The 15,504-nt window shown below is 43.7% G+C and overlaps 1 protein-coding gene, 1 long non-coding RNA gene and 1 pseudogene across 2 annotated transcripts in view; 2 read left to right on the top strand and 1 right to left on the bottom strand.

Moving 5' to 3' along the window:
* The window catches only part of TAF3 (TATA-box binding protein associated factor 3), a 139,038-nt gene extending 124,476 nt beyond the window's left edge, over positions 1–14,562 (bottom strand). The window contains exons 1-2 of the mRNA XM_039871041.1: positions 14,192–14,562; positions 9,456–9,698 (exon numbers count right to left, since the gene is read on the bottom strand). Coding sequence (XP_039726975.1) covers positions 9,456–9,698; positions 14,192–14,357 — 409 coding nt within the window. The 5' untranslated portion in view covers positions 14,358–14,562. The remainder of the gene's footprint in view (positions 1–9,455; positions 9,699–14,191) is intronic.
* Positions 11,943–12,057, top strand: LOC120610145 (uncharacterized; annotated as a pseudogene).
* Positions 14,563–14,684: 122 nt separating the features above from the next.
* Positions 14,685–15,504, top strand: LOC120609678 (uncharacterized). Its single transcript, XR_005654814.1, has 2 exons — positions 14,685–14,737; positions 15,255–15,504. It is a non-coding gene; the product is annotated as an uncharacterized LOC120609678 (long non-coding RNA).

Here is a 15,504-nt window from a genome sequence, read left to right as displayed (position 1 = left end):
ATGTTATAATTTGAAATCACATGTAAATATCAGTCTAATCTCTTTTTCCATATAGATTGGAAGTTCTAGGGAGGCAAAGACTGTCCTTTCTTTGTGTCCACCTCTGCATCCCTGGAAATAAGCTGTGTGCCTGGCATACAGTAGGTTCTCCATAGCCACTGGATGAATGAATGAAAAAATAATTTAGAATTTCCCTTCAGCACTAATGGGACAAGATCAGTATATAACCACTGTAAATGAAGCAAATAACGATATTATTTTATCTGAAATAGGAAAGCTCTATGTAGGCATAGCAGGTAATTAGTTAAGTAAAATGCAATTACTGCGCTGTCCCAGATAAGATTCAAATTCAGGAAAGCAAGACAAAATAAATCCTAACTTACAACAAAAGCACTAACTTTGGGGTATTATGCCAAGTCAGCCATGTAACGTTTATTGCCCTATTCCTCCTCGGCCTCCCTCACCCCCCGACACACACGTGGGAACTTTTCCAAGAAATATAATTGGATAACAGAAATGTTAAACTCCCAGAAAACTTAAAATTTGGAAAGAAATAACAAAATCTTTTTTCCTGATCTGGATACCTGGAAGGGGAAAATGACAAATTTGGTGGTCATGGTAAGTAAAGTATCAAAATACTTAATTTTTTTAAGGCATCTGATGTGATTACTTATTGACTTAGAAACATAAAAACTGTTTTACTATGACACTGAAAATGTGTTCTTATTTTTATAAATCCAGACAGATTAGAGGAAAGAAATTTCAGTAAAGAAGAGAATTTTGGCCAAGTCTACTATAAACCGCAGTTTAATAAATCTGTGCATGCTGGTAGTTTTACTCTCTATTTTGAAGTATACACGTCTACTTAATGAGCTAATTTTGGTAGTCTGAATGCGAAGCAAGAGATAATTCTATTTAAAATTTTTAAAATTTAATCTTTATGCTGTAGGGAAGAAACCATTTCTAAGGATAACAACAGGCAGAAAAAGTAACATGCGGAGAAGAATGGAATGAGATGTTATCAAAATATGATAAAAAAAAAAACTGCATTCAAGAAGTCAATTTCAAAGAAAAAGAAAAAAACGTGAAGGGTCACAAGATAAACTTTTCTGTGTTTTTATACCTACACTCAGAATAATACCAGGGTAATAAGTGGTGCAAAGGTTTCTGGGCTAAGATTAAGAAGCTGGGACTTGATGCCATCTCTGTCCCTTAACAGCTGTGTAACTTTAGATCAGCTACTTTTTGAGGCTGCTTTCCTAACATTCTCAGCAAATTTCCCTAAAGACAGCAGTCAGAAACGTTCTCTCGTGTCTTGAATTTACATCTCAGGTAGAGTAATAGGCTTTGGGTTTTGTGTGAAAGGCGAAATGGAGAGTGAGTGTAGGATTTAAACAGAAAGCAAGATCAGCGTAAGTTCTGGAGACAGATGAAACCAATCGTTAGAACAAAACACATGAAGGTGAAGGTAGAGATACACATTTCACGGGCGCGCACGGGAGCGGGGCGAGGGAGGGAACCAGCCTGGGTGGAGACACGAGGCACAGAGCTCCTTCGGGGGAAACAAGCAAGGCAGCGATTCTGGCAGTTAAAACCAAAGCAGTGATGGGCGGGAAGATCACGTGTGAAAGGAGGCAGCTCTGGAGCTGACACGGAAACTTGTACTGAACGCCACAGGCCAGCCACCACAAGTCGGCCCTTGATGTTGTTTGAGACACAACCTTTAAGGCTCGGATGCTGGAGGATTGAGAAAAACAAACAACACAAAAGCCTCCGGACAACTCCCTGGGGTACAGAGAGCCCAGACCCAGGCCCTCCCCGCATGGTCACGAGGGCCAAGCATCCCAGAGGACCACGGAAGGGGCTCGGTGGACTTTGGGGCGAGGGGGCATTCTGCGAGCCTGTCCACGGGGAAGACTGCTCAGTGAAGACCGGCCCGTCCGCCACTCCACCAGAAACATCCTGCCCAAGCAGAGATTTCCAACGACCAGAGAAAGAAAGGCCACAAGTGGGGAGGGCCGTCTTATTCATGTCCCCAGCCTCGGCTCCAGATCCTGGTGCAGGACTCGACGCGTAGCGGGCACCCTACATGCCGCACTGGAACCGGCTAACTCCTAATCCGGCTCTGCTCCCGACTCACAAGGACACGCGAGGCAAGTCACTGCACCCTTTTTTAAAAATCCCACTACTCCTTCTGCAAAACGGGAATGACAATAGCATCTGCTTTCATGGCCTGTTTCAAGATTAGACGAGATCATGCTTCTGAAAATACCATGTGATATCAAAGACAAATTACTGAAGGCTGCTTTTATATTTCTATTTTCAAATAAACACAAATACTAATATTTTAGTGAGTAAAAAGCAGTGCAAATTTCCTCATTAACATCCTTCTATTCATTTAGTAACTAATCTCAGTTGGAAGAATAAACATCGTTTCTCTAGAATAGTTAAAGCTATTTTTATTTTGAATGAAAAAAAGAAATGCTCTCCACAGGCATTTTTGGTTTTCCTTGAGGAAAAAGGGTAGTTTGCGATAACTGTAAGCAGAGAAAGCTAATAAAGTGTTTTATACTGTAAAATATACTTCTCATTTAAGTTTTTCATAGAAGATAAGGATAGTTCAGGTAAGAGATATGTAAGATTTTAACAAAGGGATCAATGCGGAAATATTTTAGACATTTTTAGGAAACAAAACTGACAGAACTGTTTGTGGGGACTGAAAAAAGCAGAACGAGCGAAGGAGTCAATGGCATTGCTCTCATTTCTCGCCGGGGTGAGTGGGTCTTAGACAGTGCCGCCAAAGGAAACAGGTAACAGGTGTGCTGAGGGCAAGCTGCCGTGTGCAGCGTCTGACATACTGATCTGGGGTGCTACGGAAAACGTGGAAACAGCCCACTGACAACTGGATAGAGAGTCTGAGGGGTGTGGTGGCATGGGGATGCAGTTTGGGGTCATCGGTATACGCACGGCAGCTGGAACCATGGGAATGGAGAAGATCACACACTGAAACTGTGTACAGTGGGAAAAGCAGGAGGTCGAGGATAAAATTTGGGGACCACCAACACTTTAGAGGTAGAAGAGCTACAGAAGACGAGCCCATGAAAGGCATAGAGAATGAATTAGTCACACAAGCAGAATTAAGAGAGTATGACGTCACGGAAGAAAAGCAGTTTCAAGGAGTGCCAACAGTGACAAACGCAAGAAGACGCAAGAAGATGCAGTAATGTAGTTTTTGGTGCTTCCCGAATTGCCACATAAAAATAGAGCAATTAACATAATGCAGTGACAAAGTCTATGCATCGATGCCAAAATGCAAGAGGGAGAGGACTAAGCACCGAGGGCCGCGAGACCGGAGTGTGACCCACCGGGCAGGGGCGGCGGTCAGAAGCTAAGCGGAGACTGGCCGGAAGAGGGGAACCTTGAAAAGCCAGCCGGGGTCCATGGGATGCCTGGCGGGCCCTGCGGGGAGACGGGCTGAGGCTGAGTCAGGCCCCTGCCTTGAAGTGCAGCGCTGCTATTTTCTCCAGGACAGAGCCACCGAGACAGGACAGAGCCACCGAGAAGGACAGAGCCACCGAAGGACAGAGCCACCGAAGGACACAGCCACCGGAAGGACAGGACCGAAGGACACACAGCCACCGGGAAGGACAGAGCCACTGGGAAGGACGGAGCACCGGAAGGACCAGAGCCACCGAAGGACAGAGCCACCGGGAAGAGACCTGCTGGGGCAGGAATCACAAATGGGTAAGGAAGGAAAGCCAGCACTAAGGAAAGAGAAGCTCCAGGCCAAAGTGGCGGAAGAGAAGAGAGAGAAGCTCTCAGCAAGCGAGCTCGAACGTGACTCAAAGACGACGAAGAGGGGGCTCTGTGAAGTCAGACGAACGACCTGGGCTTCCTTCTAGATGTTCGGAAAAACTACACTCACACGCACAACTTCTGTAAGGACAGGGAGATTAGATATCAAAATCACACCCCTACAGACGAGGAAAGCACACGATGAACGCAAAAAAAAAAAAAAAAAACCAGATGAAAACTGTAACGTTCTATTTCACAATGGTCTAAAAGACATGACAAACAAACCAAAAGTAGAAAAACTCAGAAATGAGGTGACAGAACTCAAGAAAGTGGCTATATGATCTGACAGTGTGCATGGTACAATTACAGAAAACTGGGATAACCGGGTAACATAAGCAAAAAATAAATCTTTTCACCTGTGTCAATAATCACGAATGACCATGTCAATATTAATATTGATATCTAGGATATGGCAAATGCATAATTACAAAATGTTCTAGCATCTTCTTTATCTCTGGGAACTAGAATTCTTGTTGTGGACAAAAGTATCTGCTGATGTAATGTAAAAAGTAAAAACCTTATAGCCCTGAATTTGAATTGGAAATATCTATATGAATTCATGTGGTACCTTATTATCTATCCATCCACACACATCTATATGTATAATTTTGAGTATACGTATTTATTTAATTATTGCCTAGAAACGATGACCGACCCAGTTGTAATAAGTACCCCAAGTGCCCAGACTGTGGATTTAAAATGCCATTTGCCAAGCCAGGGCTTCTTGGACAAATGACAGATCCCAGGTAGGACGAGAACACACAAGATGAGCACAGAACGCTTTGGTATACCAGATCGCAGGGGCTCTCTGAGAGACCGCCAGCATCTTGTCAAAATGACTCAGAAGCCAGCTTGAAGAAGCTGCCACTGGCCGAAGACGGGACAATCTCAGCTGCAAGGATAAAACTAGTCACCTACAGGCGACCAGGAATCAAGTCATTATCTTGAACACTGGAAATATAAAATGAAAGAAACAAGCGTTTCTCTTCCTTTCTCCCTGTGAATTGTATCACTAAGTAATTCAATAAGAGATGAGATAAAGGATTTCCTCATGGAACTAACTAAAGAATGAAATAAAAACAAAATGATGGAAAATCACTACTTTGCAACCTCTAATGAATTAACGGATCTAAGCGGTGAGCATGAGCATCGACGCTGCTCATGTCAAAGAAAGTGAAAGCCAGACGTCGGCGTCCTAGAGGCACATGACGCTGCACGCATCCTGCGAAAGTCCGGTCCAGCCTCGGGTCCTCGCTGCCAACGTGCAGGAAACACGCTGAACTGTACTGAGCGCCCGCCAGCCAAATCCAGGCTGTGGCGACCCTGTACATCGAGCCACCCAGATCCTTCAAGAGATACACTGGGAGAAAAAGGGACCTGGCAGGGGGAAGGGGTCGAGGAGTGGGGAGCTGTAGATCGAAACAGATCTAAAGACATGTAAAATAAAGACATGCTAAACTAAAGTGTCGTGGATACACAGTTGGCTGATAAAACTACAAAGCAAGGAAATAATCCCTATAAAGTTAGGACAGTGATTATTTTTGGAGGGAGGAGGGGGGGCACTGTGAGGGCGTTGGACACATGCAGGGTCTTCTGGGATAGTTGGTAAAGTTTTATGTCTTAAACTAGGAGGTGGTGAAAAGGTATTTAATTTGCCTTCTAATAATTCACTAAACTATGTCTCCCCAAAAAGAGGATGTGTAAGGATAAAAACTTCCTTTAGCTCAGCCAATTAGGTAGTGATTGGTGATCTCGGAACTGTGCAGGAAGAGGGGTCAGAAGCCAGATCGCAGGTTGGGAAGCACATGGGAGGTGCCGAGGCAGACATGCACCTTGGTCTCCTTAGAGACACAGGCCATTAAAAGCTCTAGAAAGAGTCGCACCTGTTGAACACGGTTATTTTCGGGGAACGGGAACAGAATACAGTAGGCAAGAATTCCTCCTCGGCCATCTCCTCCGGCACCTCCGCACTCAAACAGCTGCTCCGTATAGAACCCGCCCAGCCATCCACGGGGCTGGCATTCCCTCGGGCCCCGAGCGTATTACTGACACTGTCTCGTAATCGCGACGTTCAGAAAAACTGTAATTACTCCGATTGTACAGTTACTTCACAAACGTACGCTGTATTCAAATTCGATTATTCTTATTGTAGTTACTTCATGAATGTACATTGTATTTCAATCCAAAAGTAAATTCCTTAAAAACGAGGGAGGCAGAACAGCAAGAGAACTAACATTCATTGCTGTCCTGTTTTATATAAACGTCTTACAGTGCACTGAATCCTCACTTTCGCCCCTGTGGTAGGTATTATTATTATTATTATTTTTGTTGTGGTATAACGGACGTAACATATTGCAAAATGATCACCCCACTAAGTCCAGTGAACACCTTTCACCATAGTTACAAAAGTTTTTTTTCTTGTGATGAGAACTTTTAAGACCTACTCTCAACAATTTTCAAATACATAATACAATACTGTTAGCTGTAGTCGCCCTGCTGTCCACACATCCCAGGACATCTTTTAGAGCTAGAAGTTTCCATCTTTGGACGCCCTCACTCATTTCATCCACCCCCACCTCCAGCAACCACTAATCTGTTCTCTGGATCTATAAGCTTTTTCTTCTTCTTTTAACAATTATTTTTATTTATTATTATACCTATTTTACAGACAACGACTACGAGGTTCAGAAAGGTAAAGGAACTTGGTGAGACCGTCACTCGGTAACTGGCTGCGTCCCGCCTGACCGGCTCCGTGGGGTTAAGCTCTTCCCGCCACGGCCCTCGGCCCGTCCGCCCTTCCGTTCCCACACTCACCCCCGCACAGACATTCGAATGCTTTTCTGACACGAACCAAGTTGAGGAATCGATAAGATGGTAGGCCCATGACAGCCCTTTGCTAATATTTTACGACCAAAGTTAGGCATGTCGCATGTGGCTCTTAAGGAAATTGAAGGAAAGTGAAGAACTTGGTGAACAGGTGTCGTTATTAAGGCCGTTCCGTCTATACCACACTTCGCTCCACTGACCAGACAACCCCGACCTTTCCAACACGCTGAGTCATGGGCAAAGAAATGCTAGACTATAACGAGTTATTACGTTGACTTGGGTGGCTCTATTAAAAAATGGTGACCACAGGACTGCATTTTATGTCCTTTTCCCTGAACAGGGAGAAAAGGTTTTGATAAGCATCCTATTAGGCTGCCTATCATTTAATGTGTCCTTATGAATCATACGCACCGCCTATGAATCAGCAAATTTCTATTCCTTAAAGGATATATAAGTGTTAGCTAAAAAAAAGAAGAGAGTGTTCAGGCTTACGTTATTTTCCTGTTATATGTTTATAATTTATATTGCATAAAAATTCAAATGAAATAAGATCTTCTTTGCTTCAAATATTCCAGAAGAGAAACTCAAAAATGTACTGCAGTAATTTCAGACAGAAGTCAGTATCTAAAATCACTAACGTGCGTTTCATATCCTTTACTACCCAGTACAAATCTGACATCTTAGTTACATTTCCTTGGGAGTATTTAAACATGATAACCATATCACTTTGAGAGAATTTTACTGTGTATTATCTGCACGCTATGAAAATAAAACAAGAAGGACTTGGTTAACTGGAGATCAAAGTCCTAGCCTTGGCTTTGAGTGGTGGCTCGTTAGAGCTTATTTGTAAAAACTAATTAAATAACTCTCTAAATGAATAAATGCAGGTTATTCATGGGGCCAAGATAAGCCTATGCACAAGTCAAGGATTAAGATTAACCCAGAAAAACCTAAACTTATTTTTAAAAAGATTAATCTAATATCTATCTGAGTCCAAATTATTAAACAGGTCAGAACAAAAGATCAAAGAGTTTAACTGTTACATAGGAGGTATACTAGGAGACAGAAAGATATGCAAACCACAAAACAGATTTAGAAAGTTCCAGAGGGCAGAGAGAAAACGGGCTGAAGTTTTTTAAACGGAGAAGACAGTAGTACCTGCCTCAATCTCATGCCACCCGATGATGTGCACGAGTCCGGGCTGGTGCACTTCGCCACTGCCCAATTCACTGATATAAAACTCAGGTCGCCTATCACTCCGAGAGCCACCGAGGCGCCGTCATTCACTCAGCAGCGCCTGGCCTTCAGGGTCCCCCTACGTGAAATCTTAGGTTTTCTTCCAGCTGTGGATGCCACTCAGGTTTTCTTAGCGCGATTCCAAATTGTGTGTACTTCTAAGTGCCTTTCGGCTAAAAATTTCAGAGCCACACAGATTATTCTTCAAGTACGAGAGGACATATCATGGAGTAACACGCAGCACGACTTCCATGAGGCTATCTAGGAAGCTTAGTAAATTGTATGTATCGACACTAGCAAACCGGGGAATTCCAGGCCTACGTGGCCTGTTGTTAAGAGAAAATGCAGTTCCCGTCAATCAGGACTCTTCCCAGGAAACCTGTCTTGAATGATGTTGATACTGAAATGCATCTGTTATGTTTTTAAAGTAAATAAATACGTGTTTAGAGAAGTCATAACAAATACGAGTTTCTAAGGTCACAAATGCTGACGTTAGAAAATGAGAGGTTTAAAGGGAATGACTTAATGTGGGGCGGGGGGAGGTTAGAAACTGTAAGATTTCCTCAAGGATAATAAAGGCTACGAATACAAATAAACCCGAAGGTGAGGAGGAGACAGACTTTCGGCAGTTACAAAGAGCTGGGGGTAGGGGGAACAGGGAGATGCTGTGTAATGGTTACAGAACTGGAGAAGAGGAAAAAGTTCCGGAGAAGGGTGGCGATGGCAACGTGACAGTGTGAGTAATGCCACCGAGGGGTACATCTAAAGCTAGTTAAAATGGTCAATTTTATGTTATGTATACTTTGCCACAATTAAAAAAAAACCCATAAAAGTTCTTTCTGCCATTGTTTGCATTGCTCTGAAGTACATCTATGGTTCTAGAATTAAAAAATGAAATGAATTGCAACATGTCTAGTTTTTACAAGAAAAATCATTTTGTACCTGTATTAGAGACCACAAATTATTTATCTCTTTAGAATCTTAGTGAACCTGAACGATCGACATGTGAAATCACGCAGGAAAAAAAAGAACTCTGCAGTGACTACTATTATTATTTTATAATCAAAGATTCTCTATAACCAAACAATAAACATTTCTACTTATGGCGAAAAAGTGGAGAGAAATCTGCGTAATATTAGTAAATGTTCACTCACTGTTTCCAGTATCGTCCAACTCACACAAATAAGGGGGAAGAAAAGAGCCCCCCCACTTTCTCTGTTTCAGGGTTTTCTCATTCACTCAGACACGCCATTCATATACAGTATGTCTCCCGAAAGGCTTCTCTGTGTCACATTCTCTTCTCCCCTCCTTAAAATTCTGCAAAGTGCCTTAGGCAGAACCCCGGTTATGCCACCGCTGTCTGGTGATGCCAGCTGCAAGTGTGTTGACTTAAAGGTTAGAATAATCTGTACATGACATTAAAATATTCTGGCTGAATTTCTAGAATTTCTATGGTAGCACAGCATTTTATAAAATTCAGTTAGGAAAACGAGTTAGGTGAGTACACACGAGTAAGAAACAAACGAACGATCGCAAACCTTCTTGAGAAGACACGATGGGTGGCATGTAATCAGGAATGTATTCTTTTCTTTCCTCTGCATCTTTACTTCCAGGCTGAGGAAACTGGAGTACGTTGTTCTTGCTAACAGGAAATGAAGGGATCTGATGTGGGAACGTGACAGGCTCAATATTGTGAATATAGTCTTCTAGTTCGTGAAGGCTAACCCCCATAAGCTGGAAAGCTTCACCAACGTCATCCAAAATTGGGTCTGTTCGGCCATCTGGAACAAAGTCAAAAGCAAAGCAAATTAGTTTAAAGAAATTCCATGGATTTTTAAAAAAAAACATATTAAGAAAAAAGTATTGAGCAAATATGTAGCTCAGAATCAAGTATGTTACATATCTAAGACCTAGTTATGGGAAATAACTTAATAGATTTTAAATAGAGCATATTATTTCAACATTAGAAAACTGATTCCTAAAGTCCATTTTAAATGGGATCTGACGACCAACCAGAACACCACGCACAGTGCACAGTGGATACTAACAATCAGCTGGTAAAGAACAAACATCAAAAGCAGTTTAGGGATGGTCAAAGTATCCGGAACAATGGCTGACACAAAGTAAATGAGCAATAAATGTTGCCATTATTATTTTTTATCAAATAACTAGAATGCTGTGCTGACTAAGTAAGCGGTAATTACATTTTCTCTACTGTTTAATGATGCATCTCTGGAACCTAAGACAGTGACTGGCAAATAGTTGGCATGTGACAAATATTTGTTAAGTGAATTATACCCCCGAATCAATTTTTTAAATCCAAGGAAATTTACAGAAAGAACATAGATCATCAAGGTAATTTACGTATATATTCTTAAATGTAATTAAGATACCACATAAAAGTTATATAGATATATATACACAACTGTTAAAAGTTAGATGTAGTAGTATTCTCTTTAGAAAAGGAAGTTTCTCCTATGCCTACCCTTAGCAGAACTTAAGGTTTCTACATCTTTTAAAACTTCTATGAAAATTCTGGTTCCCAATTTCTTATAGCCTAAAGGATATTTCTACTGAAATCTCCTTTGATCACTTCAAACTCAGTATGTCTGAAATTAAATCATGCTGTAAAGTAAAAAAGAATAATCCAAAGATTGTAAAAATCGGACACGTTTGCTCAGGTGCACACAAGAAAGCTCTGGAAGGATTCTATATCCACCCGTGAACAATTTAAGGGGCTGAAAGCTGTAGTACAAGGGAAGAGAAAAGTTGAAGCAGGAGACTTCACTTCTAAGTTCAAACACTTCCTCAGTGTTTGAGGTTTTCTACAAGTATGGGTTCCTTCTATGATGTATAAAAAAGAATAAAATTAATATTCATTCTTCCTCTTAATGATGCAGATATGCATTTCAACTCTTCTATTCTTATTAAAAGCATTGTTATTCTCTCAGTCTAAAAAATGTAATCATCTTGAATTCCTTCCTAGGCTTCGCAATTTCAACCTAAAACCTGGTCCTTTCCGCCCCCGCCCCGACTTTCTGGCTCTGGATTTCAGAATTTTTTTCTTCCTTGTCCTACTGACACTATCTCAGTGCAGTTTCAAGTTCTTCACACTTGAGTCTCCCTTGCACTTCAACAACAGCATGATTTTCTTAAAATCTCACTTTCATTAGACAGTTGGTCCTTTAGTTTTTCCTACCACATCTTAATTTCTCTGTCTGTTAAGTCCCTCCCTAGCCTCGTTCACTGTTTAACCTTCTCCTCTAAAACACTCCAGATGAACTGGCTACATATGGCAGGCTGTCCGCCTCGCTGGTACTTTGAACATGTCGATTCTACTTGGATCTCTTAGTTTATGCTTTTCTCTAACAGGGCATGCTCTCTGCCTTTATACAGCCATACTTCATGGCTCAACTCAAATCTCAACTTTTCTGTGAAGTAATCATGCCCCAGATCCACAGCCCACAACCACCTCTCCTTCTTTTTGCATTTACTGCCTAAACCATGCAATTACTAAGTTATAGTACCAGTCCTGGAGAGTCCTTCTGAAAGATTAAGCACCTGCTTTCAGCTCACGCCCTCGTATTTTATACTTAATACAGAAACATGAGCCCCGAATGTTTCAACAAATCGTTACTTTAGGGAAATTTAAAATCGTGTTACTTGTTGAATTAATAGTAACTTCTGATGCTTGCTTTAACTTGAGAGCTTTAAAAACAAAATACCATCAGTTTGTTTTTTCTTGATGTTCTGACACCCATGTACATACCTTATGGACAAGGATTATGTATAAATGATCTTATGTCTCCAGCACTTAGCATGCACTCAGTTCATAAGTGGTACTCAATAAATGTTTGTCAAAAAGACAAAAAGGATTTAAGGGAACAGAATATAAGACTGCATATTAGTCATCTGAGGTTACAGAATTGAAGTTTAAAAGAAGGATAAAGGGACATGGTTCCATAGTGTAGCGGTTAGCACATCTGCTTTACTCGCAGAAGGTCCTAGTGGAGGCACAATCCATGGTCTACGGCCATGCCACCCTGAAAAAGCCCGATGTCTGATCTCAGAAGCTAAGCAGGGTCGGGCCTGGTTAGTACTTAGATGGGAGACCACCTAGGAAGACAAGTGCTGTAGGCATAAAAAAGAAAAAGAAAGAAAAAGAAAAGATAAAATAAGGATAAAGAAAAAAGAATCTAAAAAACCCTGTAACTAATAAGTATACAAGGTATTAGTATTTTAAAAAGGTCACCAGTGGGGAATACCTGATAATGCATTCTCACTGAAAGCAAGAAAACCTACTACGGAAACTGAGTAATTAGGAAAGGGATGCGCATTAACTTATAACAATGATCACTTGATGACTTCGGAGTCCCGGAGTGCCAGCACATGTTCTGGTTCTGTGTGAAAGGCAGGAAAGGAACTATGTATTCAGGGATCTTCTGATTATCTAAAGGTTCGGAACATCTGTCCTTTTTTAGGGAACTTGGAAGCAAACATACAATCTGGATTATATGTTACCACACAGGATACCCAAGGACCATGAAGAGGAGCAGAGAGAAGCAAAAACCCAGAGAGCACCGCAGCGTGCTGGTTGGTGGTGCACTTGCAAGATAACAATGGATGAGAGTTCCTGGGCAGTTCCACACTGAGAGCAGGAGCATCAGTGAAAGCAAGCATTCAAAAAATACACACTTTCAAAACTCAAAAAGTGAGGTGATTAGATAGCTATCATGGTAGTGGGTTATTAGTTCATTCATTTATTCGACAACTATTTCCTGAGCGCCTATTATATTATGGTAGCATACTAGGTTACAGAATACAAATATAATAAATTTGTCTCCTGGGGAAGAACTATGAAAGGGTGAGAAATATACAAATGATTATCAGCCAAGGTGTGAAATGACACGACAGAAATATACACAGACTTATGAAAGCAGATAACACGAGTTTCCGAAAGCAAGTGGTTAGTGAAGTTTCAAAATATTAGTTCTACTGGTGGACCAGAGGGCGAAGGACACTCCAAGAAACGGCATGTACATAGGAATAGATAGCTTAAAATGTTCTAGAAAAAGCTGGTAGCTCAGCATGGTTGCAATTTAGGATGGCAGAATGGCAGAAGGTAAGAAAAACGCTAGCTCACGAAAGGAACGGCGTGCTACTTAAGAGTTTAGACTTTCAGCCTGTATCCAACGGAAATTCTTAAGAATGACATGATCAGATTTGCAGGTGGGACAGATTTTGATAGCACTATGGAAGCTGGAATGAAAACTGGGGTCTAAGAAATAAAGAGTTTGCATGGGTCTCAATTTTTCAGTCTAGGGATCACTTTTATAAAACAAAATATCCTATGAAACACTTCGCCCACGTCTCCAGTTCACTGCCTTAAAAATAACGACCTGAAATTTATATGAGGGGTAGTTCCCCTTCCACACACACAAACACAAACAACACACCTATGAGATGATGTGTGGCTTCTATGAAACATTCCAAATTATTAAATGCCATCAGCCACAGACACCTCCAGGCATTCGCTTAAAAACCGTAAGCACTGTATCCCAGATTACCCGGGGAACCTTGTAAATTGCCTGAGGTCCCTCTACCTCACTTTGATAACTACACTGACAACAAATATAAAGGAGGAAATCAATGGGTAACTGAGATGTAAGTGAAAGTCAATCTCAGTGAAACTGACGAAGTGAGCCTTAGGGAAAGAGTAAGTAGAAACATTGTCTACGAAATGAACAGATACAGAAAGAAGAGGCAGTGTCCCTAACGGAGCAGAGCTGTCAACGAGTCTGTGCTGTTACAAGCTGAAGAATGGCCAGCCTTGTAAGAAGCGGCCGGTAGACGGAGCGCCTGTGACAACTAGTTGTAGTAGTTTGCAGGCAAAGCAGGAAAAGGACCCAAGTGAGAGAGGCTGAAAGGCATTCTGGAGGTGGCTCTCTCTACAGGCAGCAGCACAGCACGCGACCCCGAGGCAGACCGATGCGCCTCCCGGAGGAGAGCAGCGTGAGAGGGTGTGGGGCCGGGAGCCGGGACCCGACTCCGGGCTGGAGGCGGGAAGTTGGCGGACGAGGAAGAGGCAGAAGGGATGACCAGAGTTTCCAGGGGCAGTGGAAGCGGACTGGCGACCGGGGCCGAGGAGACGCCCGATCTCGGGGTAGGGGTGAAGGACGAACACGTCGGAGACGCTGGGACGGCGAAGGGGACACCGGAGGTGTCACTCGTGACTGTCCGGAGGCAGCCCTCCCGCACCCAGCCCGGTACTCACAGAGCTCGGAGTACCGGTGGCAGCCCCGTCCCAACTGCTGCAGATAGCGCTGCAGCACGTCCGTGAGGAGGTGGCAGGCGCTGAGCTGCACCGAGTCCCAGCCCAGCGCCTGGCAGATCTGCGCCACCGAGACCCTCAACAACGACCTGGAGTAACTCTCGCACATCCCGCTCCGTGGACTCCACCGCAGCGCTGGCTGCCGCTGCTCTCCACGCCCGCCGCCGAACCTTAGCAGGGCCCCCTATTCATCCTCCAGGGCCCCCGAGGCGGGGAAATCGTGCCCCCCGACCCCCGGCGACCACCTCAAAGCCTCCGCAGCACGGAGCGCGCCAGCCTGAGAGCCGCCATCTTGGGCTCGCTCCGCCCCCCGCTGGACGGCCGCCGGGCCCAGGCAGCACCAGCCGAGCGCCGAGCGCGCCGATGGGAAGCTCCGCCCCCACCCACCCCCCCGCGCCGAGCGACGCCGCCGGGCTCGGCTCTCGGGCCTGGGCGGCCGCCGGAAGCGCGGGCGCTGGGCGCAGGTGCGGGGCACAGCCGCGGAGCCAGGTGCCGGGTCCTGCCGCGCTGGGGGCGGAGTCGCGGGGCGAGCTAGGGAGAGGGGACTGCCGGGGGCTTCGGGGCGAAAGAGGGAGCTCGGGAGTGAAATTAAAATCGCAGATGCGTTAGAGAGAAATGGGGACCCGGGAGGCTGTGAGCGCGGGAGCGGGGTTGGGCGTGGGAACGAACCTAAGTGCTCCCCCGACGCGGCTCTGATCCGGTCTTGCATCGGCTCAAAACAAAATAATCAAATTGATCTAGTTACCACTGTATAGATTGGATCAAGTTCAAGCTGTTCGGCAGGCCGTTCATTCAGAGCCTTTCACAGTAGGACCGGGACTAGGGGGAGTGAGGCCCTGGCCTCGGTGCAAAATTTATGGGGGCAGCAGAAAACTTACTCAGGATCAATAATATTTTAATACAGTAGATATTTTTTAAAAGTCCGAACCGCTGCCAAAAAAATTCCTGTCTCACCTCATTCTAATCCGGGTCCTGGTTCCAGCAATACTTTTATTTATAAAAATAGGCCGCAGTTTGCCGATTTGGCCGTCCGCCAGCCACTGGCAAAGGAAAAGAGAAGTCAGTTGCCCGGAGAGGCCAAATGAGTGCCTCAAATCAGCGAAGCCGGCCGAGGGCATGGAGGACTGTCGCTTACTCGGAGCCTTTTCCTTGCTGCAGCCCAGTGTTGCTAGACCTTTCCAGTTTGCCAGAAATGGGGATTTTTGTGATAAAAACCTCGATTTTTAAATATTGGGAATACATTTTTAAAGTTTTAA

The sequence above is a fragment of the Pteropus medius genome, unplaced genomic scaffold (genome assembly GCF_902729225.1).
Source record: "Pteropus medius unplaced genomic scaffold, Ma_sr-lr_union100, whole genome shotgun sequence".
Lineage (NCBI taxonomy): Eukaryota > Metazoa > Chordata > Mammalia > Chiroptera > Pteropodidae > Pteropus > Pteropus medius.
The sequence above is the reverse complement of the archived record's forward strand: the minus strand, read 5'-3'. Positions and strand labels throughout refer to the sequence as shown.